General features: G+C 38.5%; 1 protein-coding gene across 2 annotated transcripts in view; it reads right to left on the minus strand.

Moving 5' to 3' along the window:
- Irbp (Inverted repeat-binding protein) overlaps window positions 1-14,693 on the minus strand; it is a 56,578-nt gene that overhangs the window by 33,296 nt on the left and 8,589 nt on the right. For both annotated transcript variants that reach the window (XM_083142542.1, XM_083142543.1), the window contains exons 2-5: window positions 11,334-11,537; window positions 8,115-8,292; window positions 7,857-7,953; window positions 2,212-2,389 (exon numbers count right to left, since the gene is read on the minus strand). In XM_083142542.1, the coding sequence (XP_082998668.1) occupies window positions 2,212-2,389; window positions 7,857-7,953; window positions 8,115-8,292; window positions 11,334-11,498 (618 nt within the window). In that variant the 5' untranslated portion in view covers window positions 11,499-11,537. The remainder of the gene's footprint in view (window positions 1-2,211; window positions 2,390-7,856; window positions 7,954-8,114; window positions 8,293-11,333; window positions 11,538-14,693) is intronic.

A 14,693-nucleotide genomic window follows, 5' to 3' on the forward strand; every position in this document is an offset into this window, starting at 1 on the left:
GCACTAAAGCTTTGTTGATTTAGTACTCATCTTGGTATGCATTTCAGTAATTACTCATGACTGTCAGTTTAGTCTCAATTTTCATTTCTCAAAGTTCTTAAAATTGGCCATTGTACACATGACCGCATCAGGATAAAATCACATTTTGATCTTTTAAACAAATGTCTACATCAGGAATAGTATTCTAACACAGAGAACTTAGAAGAATGAGTACGTGGAAGATGAAAAATTTGTACACTCATGTTCACTCAAAGTGGTACATTTTAAAAAGCAGAACAATTGAAGTATGTGCCACTTTATCTGAACAGGAGTGTACAAGTTGGAAGTTCACCTAAGTCATGTTGACCTTGGATGATGCACACCCCAGACTGAAGGTATCTTAAAGGACATGTAAATGTTTAAAATTGTTGAGGTTACAACTGACAACCACTTGTCGTACATATCACATCAATTATGATTAACATATGAGGGGCATGTAAAAAAAAAGGGCCGCTTGGTTATTATAGAGAATAAAATCAAGCGAGAAAATTTTTATTTTGATGCCATACAAGTGCATACCCTAGCATTGAAATCAATGAAGGGATACTCACAAAGAATACCCAAGTCCAGGCTGGGATTCAAACCTAGGACCTCTGGCATTGTAGCACATTGTACTAACAACTCTGCCATAGAAATTGGCTTTTTAAAAATTGAAAAAAAAAAAATCAGTTAAAGAATGACTGAGACCTTGTGCCAACATGATATATTTTACATAAAAAATATATCATAACACTTCATCATATTTATTGGAATTTCTGGCACATGTCTATTTTAACACAAAATATTTAAGGGGGAGAGGGACAATTTCCCCTAGGTCCTTCTCTCTTCAGCAGGTGCCGATCACTGTTGCCAGCTTCACCCTTTTGGGGCCAATCTGGCTCTTTCGTGCACTTGTTTGGCTGTGAACTATGGCACCCACCCCCTGCCCCAGTAAGATGCCATCATTGGCTCGGGCTTGCATAGACAACTTCTGTCATAAGTATACATTTAGCATGTGGCTAAATGTATACTTGGCTATCTTACATTCCCAGCTACTTTTTCTTTATAGCACCTTGGCTGACGCAAAGAGGACGTAATATCGTTATCCGGGAATACTTTATTTTCAATATCATACGACCATCGGTGGATTATTGGGGTGATGCCGCTGGATCTAAATGGTGAAAACTAAGAATAAATTGCCATCACTTTAAAGCTAACGGTAATAACAGCACACCCATACCCATTTGACACCTAAAATTCTGGAAGTTAGCAACACTTGTGGGCAGTGCGGATGAGGGGTTTCCAATACCCTTGCCAAAGACGAAGCGGGCCGGGGGTCGCTTGCAGTCGACCTTTTTCTCATGAAGGAAGAAGGATAGTAACCATGTAAGAACTGCATAAGTCACTCGAAAAGCGGAGAGAAAGGCGAGCAGTCCTCTTCCTTCTAACGCGGACAGCTCTGCCTCGTTGCCGAACCTCGTAAAGGGTGCAGCCGCTTTATGTTTGCAGCCAATACAACAGGAAATATGGGAATTCAAAAGTCTGCATATGTAAATATCTTAAACTAGATAAATTACATTCCAAGGTGTATAAAGGCTTTGAAAAACATGAACTTACGATATCAAAATTGTTTTCAAACAAACAACGCAAGTGGCGCTTGCCCCGCCTTCCTTTGCCGCATGCTTCTGGTTCATAGTGTAATCGGCTCAGCCATAATTTTTACACAAAATATTTTCAGAAATGAAACTACTTGGAAGGAAAAAGTAACATGTGTTTTCAGATTTTGATCCTGGCAAGCAAGCAAAGAAACATTTTTTTTTTTACTTTGTCAGCTTATTCAACATTTCTACAAAATTATCCAACTTTTACTGGATTTGCAGGCCCATGGAAACCCTGTACAATCACTACAAAATAATGGAAACATCAAATTATTGTGGTGCAATTTGATGCAAAAAAATCTCTTCCACATATTCACACAAAAAAAGTGCTACTTGCAGGAATGTAGTTGTGAAATGTATCTAACAGTAATGAAAGCAAGCTACAGGAGTAGCATATGTAAGTCACACATGCTTAGTGGCCTGTATTAATATCATAGAGAGACAAAGAAGTGAAAATACAAAATCATAATATGTGTGTATATTTTATTATGAAAACATCCATATGCATGCAGATCATTTCTGAAAATTACATTACCTGGTAGAAGACGGAAGGGTCAAAATTTTTTCCTATGTGCATGAGATCAAGTGTAATTCCGATCTGAGAGAGATCCATGGCTTTCTGCCGGGCCTGGTGCTGCTTGGTGGCAGAGTCTCTGTGAGGATGGTCGGTGTTTGTGAACAGCATAATCTTCAAGGCACGAAACTTGTACTGGCTGTAAGAAGACAACTGACTGAACTGAATTGTAAAATATAGGTGCATCAGCACTTAGGCTATTTTGCACCCGTCACATTACCAGCCCCTTACTAAAATAACTAAAACAAAAATGTATCTGAGGATTAATATATTCTTACCTGGGTTGAAAGCTGAGGCTGTAAAGGGGTACAGAAGGTTGTTTCACGTTGATGGTAACGATTTCGATCACCAGGGAGCAGCACGTAGGCACAGCACAGAGCAGCCAGAACCAGTAGGATGAAAGTACTGTGTGTTGACTTTCAAAGACGATGGTTGGTGTGTGAGTGAGTGTTTATATGGCACTAAAAATTCCAGTCTTTTGGGAGGGGTACATCTGTGCCCTTTCCGACGTTGGTTATAGTTATAGCCAGATAATTAAACAGTGCCACATGAAAACATTTCATGTGTCAAAGAAGGGCATCAATGCAGTGTTGAATCACCATAAAGCTTGCACTGTACCTGTTGCTGGAACCAGTCAAAGTGGGCCTCGGACATATCGGAAGCCCAAGCGTTCCTCCGATGTTGTGCGGAAAGTAGATCCTTGGTGCGATGTGAAAACCCTGCAACGCAAAGAGTGATTGCACAGGCAGTGCAATGTTTCCCTGCAACTGTAAATCGCATCATAGCCCAAGATTTACAACTTGTGCGGAAGCACAAGGCTCAAGTTCATAAGTTGCGTGCCTCACATGTCCAGGAGAGGAAGACCAACAGTCGGAAGATCTACGAACGCCATCTGGCAGGGGACCACTGGAAGTATGTGGTGTCCCTAGATGAAGCATGGGTGTATCTGTCGGGTTGTGGTAAAAAAAAGGGCCATCTACTATCGTCCACGTGATGCAAGAGGTCGATCTGAGTGGGTACGTGAATGTGCTGAAAGTTTTCCATGCGGGTTCATGGTTGTTGGTGGTTACTGCCATAACAGCAAACTTCCACCGCGCAGAGTGGAAAAAAAGGCTAAAATAAATGCAGCCTATCACCAGACGAATATTTTGGAGCCACTTTACAGACATGATATTCCTTCTCTCTATGGCAGTGACACATCTCGTGTTGTCATCCACCAGGACAAGGCTTCCAGTCATACGGCAAAGTCCACGCAAGCATACATGGATTGGGTGGCACGTGAAATGGGCATTCATGCAATCCCCTTTACAGACATCCCCCGATGCCTCTTCCATGGATTTTTGTGGGTTTCCGTTGTTGAAACGAGCCTTGGGAAGCAGACGGCCCCGCACAATTGAGGGTCTTTGGACAGCTTGTCAGGAGGAATATGATCGTTTGGACCAATGTGTTCTTCAATGCAGTCTCCTCCAATGGAAACTCCACTGTAGAGCCATTGCTGCAAGACAGTGGTATCACGTGGAGCACCACCGCTCGTGGCGTCACAGTTTTTCTTAAGGTGAGGTGGGTTCTAACTTTGTTACCATGTATGTGAAACTACCTTCTGTATCTACTCGTATAAGGACAAATCACAGTACAACACCCACACAGCCCTACAAAGGATTATACTGGCTATAGGTCCAGACTTCAGAACCTCATTTGCCTGGAAAAAGCAGTTACCAGGGTGTACTATGTGGAAGTGAGGTTGACATTATGGGTGCCTTACCAGAAAGTTACCCTACACACCCAACAAGACATTCCAAACATTAATGTACTTGCTACAGTGGCATATTTCTAATCTCATGTTTGCCATTCAAGAATTTGTATTGTGTTATGAAGCAATGTTTTCCTGCCACTTTGGATAATCACAATTGTGAGGACGAGTGGTGATACGATGAAATTGAAGAAGGGACACTCACAAAGAACACACATGCCCACAGTGGGATTTGAACAATGAAAACTCAGTGGCGAGATCGAAGTCTACCACTTTATGTCCTCGACCACAGAGCTGGGATTATTCAGTAAGTAAATGCATGAAAGAAAACATCCAAAATCTCTCGGACTCAATAGATAGCAGCAGAGAATGCTTGGCGCTTGAGACATTACAGTAGGTATAAAATTACATAAAATTCTTGTTGATACTGATAATGCATCACCGAGACAGAAAACCAATATTCAACTGATCCAATACAGAATTGTAAATGCTCCTTGAACAACAAATTAACCTCCTTAAATTAATGTTTGTAACCAGGTGACTGAATGTTTTAGAAAAAAGGACTGTAACAAATGAACTTTACAGAAATATGAATTTGTGGTATATATTAACAATACCAAAAGTATCTCTGATTACTTTCAAATTCGGCTTACTCACTAATTTTGGCCTTGTAATCACGAATCTGCAGTTAAAAATTGGCGGCCACGTCTAGAAATTGCAAAATAAGCTTACCAATTACGGCTATGCAATAACATGGAAACCACGTTTCTGATATGAAGAAGTCTTCCTTTCCGCACAACGGTCATGGTCATTACAGAACGTTGCTCAAGTGTTGTGCAATAATTGAGACCCATTGCATGGAGCATTCATTTGATGGGTTTGGGACAGGCAATTACACTATGTTCCCATTCGTCACTGGACACCCCTCAAAAAGTGCTTGGCATCGTCTGTACACGTCATACAACCTATAAAGGTGTTGCCGGGTTGAGAACACACTCATACCAGCTACAGCAATCAATATGAACAGACGACGCGAACTGAGTGAGGCGGAAAGAGGGATGATCATTGGAGCCCACAGGTTTGGGTATTCGACCCGTGAGATTTTTAACAAATTTCAGATACCCCGGTCGACAGTGAGTGATGTTATCGCGAAGTGGAAGTGAGAGGGGGTCATGACATGCCGACCCATACCCAGTAAACCAAAAATATTAACACATCGTGACCGTCGATGCTTGAAACGTGTGGTGAAGTCAAACCGGAAGGCGTCGTTACAGATGGTGGCACAGGAGTTTCGATTGGCTTCCAGTTGTGCTGCAAGTTATCGTACTGTCCGCCGGGAGATCGTCGCACTTGGTTTTCATGGTCGCGCAGCAGTTCACAAGCTGCATATCACAGCCTGCAATGCGACCCGTCGGTTACAGTGGTGCAAGGAACGCAGCCATTGGACTCTCGAACAATGGAAATCCGTCCTATGGAGTGATGAATCACGCTACCAGATGTGGCGATCTGATGGACGTGTGTGGGTGTGGCATATGCCCAGTGAACGCTGTTTACAGGACTGTATAGTACCCACAGTGAAATTCGGCGGAGGTGGGTGGCATCATGGTGTGGGGGAAGAAGAAGATCCACACTTTTCACGGGTCAGTTTGATGTTTGTGTGGTGAGCAGTAAGCAGATGACAGAACTCCGCTCCTTTGTGGAAGGGAAGCCTCCAGCTGTACGTACATACGACTGTTGCCAACTTAGTATTTTGGAGCAAGGTTTGTCCAAATCACGAATCACACCAAGGAACTATATTTTCGTCTATTACCTAACTGGTCTCAGTTGTAGTTCAATCCAGCCTTGGCTTTGCAGTCTGCCTCTAGTTGCTTCACAGAAATGGTATTCCTATTATAGGTGGGATTTAGCTCTTTTGTGCCAATCCGATGTGACAACACTGGCTGATCTGGTAGGTCTGAACGGCAACAGGGCCCCTTAACAGACATATGGATAACCCCATAGCATACTATGCCCCAAAGTCCTTCCCCGCGCTTTCCTTGCATTGACACCCTCTTCTCCATTGTTGCCTCTTCAAGGTAGCGGAATGGCCTCCCTCTTTGCTTCTGTCGGCTGCAGAAAAAATGTCCCAGGCAAATATCTACTCGACAGCAACGGCGTTCATTAACGTATTTAACAATGTTGTCATTTTATTGAAACAACTTTTTAATTCTTTACATTTTGCTGTTACCTGCAGTAACACCGACTACATGCACGCCACGCCTCTGGTGTGTAGGCATTCTGCTGTTTCTAGTTCCATCACAGCCCACCAGGTGGTAGGCATTTGCGTACCCCAAGTGGCAGAGGTGAGCAATTTTTATTTTGAGCAATGTCAGAAGTAATCACCCAGATCTCCCAATTGAACACCATTAGATTTCTACCTCTGGGGATCTGAAGAACGATGTGTACCCCACATCACTGGATGACATGAAACATGCGATTGACACTACCTGTGCTTCCCCTCCTGTGGAAACCATATCTGCTGTTTGTTGATTTGTCCATCTGCTCTACAGCATTGCAGACCAAGTATTGCTGCCAATGAACATCAATAACTTTAAGGTATGTGACACGCAAAACAGTTCATACTTGCTGTTATTAGTGTTCCCATTATTAACGTTCAAAGAGTGTAAACACTATTTAGGGACACTCTGTATACATATTATTTTATGACATACTTGAATAACAATATACAGTTACTTTAGTGTTTTTAAAAACTGCTTTTGTAAAAGTATTTAAGGAAATGCTTCCATGTTATTGAAATTGGATGTAAGGATGCAAATAGGATGAAATTTGCAGGTTCTCATGACAAAAGATGTATTTGATGGCATGTTACTTGAGTTTCCCACATTTGAGGGGGGAGGGGGCAGGAGAAAATAAAAGCATCTTTTCGAAGCAAAAAAATGCGAACTTTTCAGGGTATATCCCACCTGCCAATTACAATCCTCATAGTCTCATAGTACAAATGAGACAGGATATGTAAATACAATTCACCAACATTTCACCCCAACCATTAAATAATAAGAGGGCTGCACTGAAAAAAGAATGCTTTGCAGTTAGAATAAATATCCTGAAAGTTTAGCATTCCTTTGCAAAATATGCTTTTTCGGCATGATTAGTTTCATGATCAAACTGAACTTTACAAAAAAATGTAGGTATAGGTATTAAAAGGAATGTAAACAGTCTCGATGAAATTAGGACGTCTAGTAGAGTTGCATCTGTGACTCACTCTCGTCATTTTATAACAAGCACTTCAGATGGTATCCTGATTTATGATTTTTCATGTAAATATATGGCCAATATTTAGGATGCAGATGTTGCTTACGTCTGTTGACAAAATTTTGAGCTGCTAGTGTTGCCAGTTAAGGTGAGAGGCCCCTAAAATGGCACTTTTTCACTTCACCAATATCACTGCCTGTCCCAGACCCATTAAAACCTGCACACGACTCATGTTAGTCGCAAATGACAGATTAACATGTCGCGAGACAGCTAATTATGATCCTTCGAAAATATAACTCCTCACTGAGAAGTTTATTTCTGGAAATAAATTAACGCCGACTTCTGCCAGTTATTAAGTTACATAATATTCTGTAGCTACAGAGTAAACTGAAAATGTTAAGCATTGGAAAATATTTCAATGGATGACGCTTCACAATGCAGAAGACTTGATGTACATGTCTGTTACAGTTTTCATGTTACAGGCGATCAAAGTTTGGGTTTCCCGACTTTTGAATCACACTGTATAACCCTCTTGGAAAACACATTAAACACTCTTCTATATAAGTCCTAGAGCATGGCAAACAACCAGTTTGAATGAACTCACCTTTTGGAAAACATGGACTGGCAATGCCACAAAGCTTCCGACAGCGTGAAATTCTTATTGTGGCCATATTTTTTTCTGAAGTTCCCATACGTCTTGGCTGCAAATAAAAAACACGCATGAATTTTGAACAGTAACTATTCTATTTATAGATATGGATATTTCAAATTACTCATGTGACCAAAGTAATAAAATCTGCGAATTTAAAATAAAATATATGAAATTATACTTCCTTGCAATAAGAAAAATAAATACACTTACACTCTAGCATTTCTTCCAGCTGCTTTATCTTGTCTGCACTAGGTGTCTCCAGTTCCTGGAGGACGGAAATGTGACTGAAGTTGCTACAGTTTTCAGTTTTATTCGTTCCAAAGAAGACAATTCCCATCAAGTCGTCGTCTGCGGTCACAATCCTATTGAACATAACAGTTCTGCAACACTGCAAGAATAACATTTTATACTTGAAACTAAATATTCAAAAAACAGTATTTATCATTATTATTACTTACTTAATATTATTTAACATGCGTGTTTTGTTTTTGACGAAAATGTGAAATGTGAAAAAAACACATTGTAATGTTAATTTTCCATGTTTTTGAAAGTTAGGTGCATTTTGCTATCATGTTTTGTCACAAAATGATGCAAAATAAACTGAAAAACACGAAACTTAGGGTTTATTCACAGACACAGCACCTTCTGAGGTCTGAATTATCCTGAGAGTTATGGAAATCATGGGAAACTGATTAATTCTGCTGTAAATATTTGAGAAGCAAAAATGGACTCCTTTACACAGGAATAAACTTAATATTCTGATAACTATATAAATATTCTGATAACTATATAAATATATTGGAATGGAAATGTTACTTTTGTGTAATAAAAGCATAGTTTTAAAATAAATTTAGGTTTTTATTCACCATTTTAACACTGAAACGCCATTTTATATACCACTTTTGATCCCAAAATTTGCCAACTTTTTGTACCAAAATCTTGAGATTTTATTCACCATAAATATGTGTGTCTAATAATCACTATTAAAACTGAATGAAGAAAAATACTGATTACAAGAAGACCCAGTCATTTTTCTAAAACAAATTCTGTTATAAGCAATTGATCACTATACTAATTTCATGTGATCAGCACCATGCTCCAGCAGCCTTTATCCCCCAGGGTTGTTCTCAGGTACCCATTGATATGAGGCTGGGTGTGGAGACAAGGATGGATAAATTCCAACCAATTCCGGGAATCGAACCCGGATCTCCCACGAGGTTGTCAGACAAGACCACCGTGGCTCCTTGAATAAGTTTCATATTTTGATTATTGAAATAAATTTAATATATTTGCTTGTTTTTATGGATTTTCTTCACACTTAAAATGTCTCACCTATCACATACAAATAACCGTTGACTAGACAATTATTTTGTAACAAAGAAACAAAAAAAAAATATGTAATTTTGTTCTATTGCTTTCACAAATATATTTATGTCGATCTCTACTACTTAATAATAGTAGTGATATAAGTAGTAACAGCAGCTGCATTCATAGTAGTAGTATTAGTAATTAAAGTAATTAATAAATTTATTATTTATTATTAAATATGATTATTATTAATTAATGAAAGTATAATAAAACAATGGTAATGTGAATTTGTAGAAAGTTTTCGAAATATCCCCCCTTGATGAAATCCTGCATACGCTACTGCTCAGAAATATCTAATATTTATTTTTTTCTATCGTACAAATGTTTGGATTTATTGCTAACAAAAATAAATATTCACTGCAGTCACAAACATGCATTGTGTAGCATCAGTAAATTTCACAATTAAATGATATTATATTATTCAATTATCTGTTATGTAATGCCTTGAATATTTTAAAGCAAAAGTTGTTTTTTTGTTTTCCTTACTTCGCTTTTCTGAAACATTTGGCTAATTGAGAAGATAGCAATTAATGATGATATGATGAAATTGATGAAGGGACACTCACCAAGAATATCCAAGCCCAGACCAGGATTCAAACCAAAGCTCCCAGACTTCATAGCATGCTGTGCTAACCAACCTGCCATGGAGGCAAAGCAAAATTCTGGTAGATTGATTATTACAATGGACTCCTCATATATTAATAGGTAGAAATATTCTGAAAACAATTTTTAAATCTTACAACATTCCAGTATCAGTGGTAAGTATTGGCATCTGTATGAGTGTCTGTCCAAGTGGTATCAATTCATGGTAATGTGAAAGGAAAGGCTGTTGCAGGATATTGGCATGCAATATTTGAACTGAGACGAAATATTCACTCCTTGCAAAGCCCTGTACAAGATTCTCCAGGTTCACTAACGTGCACATAAATTCATGTTACAGAACATCAGAAAGTTAGATTTTCATACACTTCAGTGGTTAGGAGGAAAGAAATGTGCGCTGTTCTAACAAACTAGCAGTAATTGTTGTTTTTTATCAGTGAAAATGAGCAAGTGTGTTTTGAGAGGGGATGGGGAGGGGAGGTCATTGCAAATACCACAAAGAACACCATCCCCTGGAGCATGCACCTTTGAGAAGTCACGAGCTGCCGCTGCATCTGAGACTGTACATGAGAGCAGAAACACCATATAGAAAATTAATATTCTGCTGCTAAGTACAATATGCGTTACCCATACAAAGTCCTACTCCTAAATTAAAGGCTACACAGTAATGAAGGTACCAGTTAGATATAGTGAAAACACATTTAACTCGTTTATTTCCGAATTATTTACATTTGTACTTATCATAGTGGAACATTTTTCAACTTGGGATTGTTTTTTTTTTTCACTGAAAAAACATAATTTTTCACATTACAAGTATTTATTGGTCGTTGCTAATTTGCTTTCGTTACACACAATATGGCGGGCAAATGTTGACTCACGTTGTCTATCGTCAGCTGATATACAGTGTTTCCAAACTTATGAACCAAAAAATGCCACGCAAACTATTCACAAAAGGTTTTTAAGCGAAAATTGATCCACATACCATTCACGGAAGGTTAGGTTAGGTTCAGTTAGGCAAACATAGAAAATTAAATTGGAAAAAAAAAAACGCTCACATGTCATCTTGTAAAACTACTGCATGGTTGCTACACTGACAGGGGGTTACATATTCGAACGCACGGAACATTTGATTCACGTAGTCGACGGTAATGGTGGCATGAGCTATCGTGCAACGGATATACATTAATGTCGAAAATGGCATTATTTACTGGCCGAATAAGTTGCACGAATGGAAAAAACACTATTCCCAGCTTCCAAAAGACCACAGGAACTCAATTCCATAAGTACTTTCCCATCATTTCTCCTGTAAATTTGAAGAAATCTGTTTTCACTATATCTACCTGTTACCATAATGAGTGCAAAGAAATATCTACTACTGTTTGCATGAATATTTTGTCAAGTAAACTTAATATCAAGGCAACATTCTTGCTCTCAAAAGGCTTACATCGGTAAAAAACAAACCTTCAGGCACATTTTGAAAGGAGTTTCTTCACCTTCTTCTTCAAACATAGGCTCCGTAGCATCAATTAAGAATATTATACCATCTCTTCCTCCCCAAGATGATTCCTTCTCTTCAGTTTCTTCTGCATCTTCATCATCGTCATTAGCCCATGCAGGTGGATCCATGATTTCAGGAAACCTTTTGTCTTGCTATTCCTGATAGATCTATAATAAGACCAAAAAAAAGGGATTTTGAAAAAAATAATAAAGAACTTTTTCCCTTTATATCAAAGTTTGTAATAAATATGAACTCCAACATCTAAATATCAGTTTCATCAAAAAAATATAAAAATCAGCCCAGGGTAGTCAGACCAAAAATGGCTCCATCTAGTTCGCTCCACTTTTTACACTAGGTGTGGTGCAGGTGTATCCCAGTATCAGGCTGCTGCAAGGAAATGAAATAACGTTCAACCAAGTACGAGAATAGTGGTGTTTAAGTTCAGAAGATTCAACAAATGCCTGTCTGCTGCTTTCAACATTCATTTGATTAGTTAGCATGCACCACATGCCCATACACCACACACTACACCACTCCCGAACGTAGTGCAAATTGTATAGATGCCAAATATTTACACTACTTGCAAAGTGTGACCAACTACAGGTGTGAGTGTAGTAAACTATGAACTGGATGGGGCAAATTATTAAGGCACCAGTCCCCTTTTCTCAGGAACACTTTTTTTTTTTTTAATCCAACCAAGATAAAGCTATGCATTTTGGAATATGAAAAACCCTACAATATTGGATTAATAATTAATTAATACTTGTGCCAGAATGGTTTACCTAAAGAAGGCTCTACCGGTAACATCATAAATAAATATGCAATACATTCTAATACAGAGCATTCCCTGACATTCGCTACGAGACTCGGCAGCAAGCGGCCCAGCATCAGCGATTGTCTTTCCCGGTGAACGGGTCCATGACAGTCGCACGCTACAGTTCTGTTTTTTTTCGCTCTCCCTGCCTTCACTCCCTTTGCCTTTCTGTTGACGTTGCAGACTGACACCAGTATAATCCTCCCTCAGAAGTTGTGTTGTGTCTGTGTGTTGAAGATTGTGGCTAAATATGGCACCACAAAAGTTTACATTACAACAAAGGATTTATCTTGTCGAGTGTTACTTCAGAAAGAGGAATTGTGGAGAAGTGTGATGACGTTTTGCAACGAAATTCCCTGTGGAAAGAAAAATGGGGAAATCTAAAAAAATAAAGTATACAAAGACAATCCGCACACCATCTGTGAGTTAAAAGTGAGTATTGTACGAGGAATTTTGAGAATTACAGTAGACGAATTTGTACGTGTAAATGCCAATTTTCTTTGGAGATGCCAGGAATGTGTTGCAGCAGAGGGACATCATTTTCAACACCTTCTGCAGTCAAGGTTAGTACACAATATGATAACTGTAATTTTAATAGCAGACTCTAACGACTGTCGTGGACCCGTTCACCAGGAAAGACAAGCGCTGATGCCGGGCTGCTTGCCGCTGAGTCTCGTAGCGAATGTCAGGGAATGTTCTGTATATGGCAGACTCTATCATATCGCTGCACATTTTAAAATTCAACCAGCAAGATTTCAAAAAAATTATAACAGCATGTTTAACATTCTGATTTAATTAAATGCATGATACAGAAAACACACAATTAAAAAACATATACTGTACTCGTTATTTTTTAAAAAAAAGTAATGGAAATTTCTGTAAGTGAACTTGAAAAATTACTCTTATATTTCAACTAAGAGCCAGGTGAAAATTTTCAGGTGGTGCGTATCATGGCGACTGGGCACCCTGTGTTTGTCTACCCCTACATATACATAAGCCCATTCTGAAAATATTTACTCTTTTGCAGAATAATTTTTCTATATCAGTGCCAATGCCAATTCGTATGCCAGCAAGAAAGTGGGAAAATCTTATTCATGAAGATTATATTCTGTATGAACGTTTTCTGTTGCTTTTAGCTTATGGTGATGCATTATAGGGTACCAGTTTCATAGATCGGACACACATTAAAATCAGATATTTTGTGTTTTGCATGGTTCGTACTTACCAATTGTGTATTGCGGAACATAGTTCAAGATGCCATTATGCTTTTTACATGAAAACAAACACGTTTTCTACTGAAAAAAACAATTTATCTAAGTGCTACCGAACGTACGTAACGGTGCGATATTGCTTACTTTGTGAATGATATCGCTCCTATGGTTTTCGAATATCAGTATTTTCCAACCTTCTTCACCGAAAAATACCTACTATCGTGTTCGTCACGTGTGCAAATTTTACATTATGCATGGGTAGCTGACGGATAGACCCACAAACCATTCCGATAAGGTTAGGTTTGGTTAGGTTAGGCAAGCATAGTTAAAAAGGGGGGGGGGGTTGGAAACACTGACATGATTTCCCGGTCAAATAGATACCACGATGAAAGAAAATACTTGACTAACGTTGGAAACCTTAGAGAAACTCATTTCCGTAAGTAGTTTCTTCTGTAAAAATGAAGAAATGAGTCTCCGATTTATGAAACTGTTACCGCATTATAGTAAGTGGTTTTGCATGTTACTTTTTATTTGGAATGTGTCTCAGGCTGGTGCAGAGCAGTAGCTATGAATAGAGGGTAAGAAAAGGAATACACATTGAATCGAGATAACCTATTAAATTAATATTATTGTCAGTCTGCAACAAAATTTATCTAGTAATTTCCTCACTCCCAATACAACCAATAATGCAAGAGACATAACGTGTATAATTATTCTCTAAAAGACATATATAGCCTCAGTATTGATAAACGTCAGTTATAAAATAGTATTTTGTCCTGGTCTTGAAATATATTTAATGGATAGCTATGTGCATAATTTTCACAGCTATTACATCAGTAAAACTATTGTATTAACGAACAATGTTCTATATGTTGCAATAACCATGCTCAATATACTACATATAGCAAGGCATTGTTAATTACCCAATAATAATAATAAATAAATACCAGTGTCCATTTTGAACCTTTTGATGAATATGTTTTAGTGAGCTTTGCTAAGTTAATAAACAAATATTTTGTTAAAGACTTTAACATTTGACACAGGATTAATGGGTAGGAAAGAAGTTGTTTGCACGCTAATGTTAACAAAAGTGCATGTTGTGTGAATAACTTTAGTTCAAGGAAGATGGGGTGCAAAAATCTATTCTCCCCATACTAGTGTCTTTTCACATACCCATATTCTCCACACAAACAATGTCAAGAGCATCGACTCTCACCTACATAATGTACTCATACATTTTATGACTGCATACTTCTGCTCATACATCGGTAAATTATAGGAAAGTCACCTTTACTGCT

The sequence above is a fragment of the Lepisma saccharinum genome, chromosome 21, assembly GCF_977018435.1.
Source record: "Lepisma saccharinum chromosome 21, izLepSacc3.1, whole genome shotgun sequence".
Taxonomy (NCBI): Eukaryota; Metazoa; Arthropoda; class Insecta; order Zygentoma; family Lepismatidae; genus Lepisma; species Lepisma saccharinum.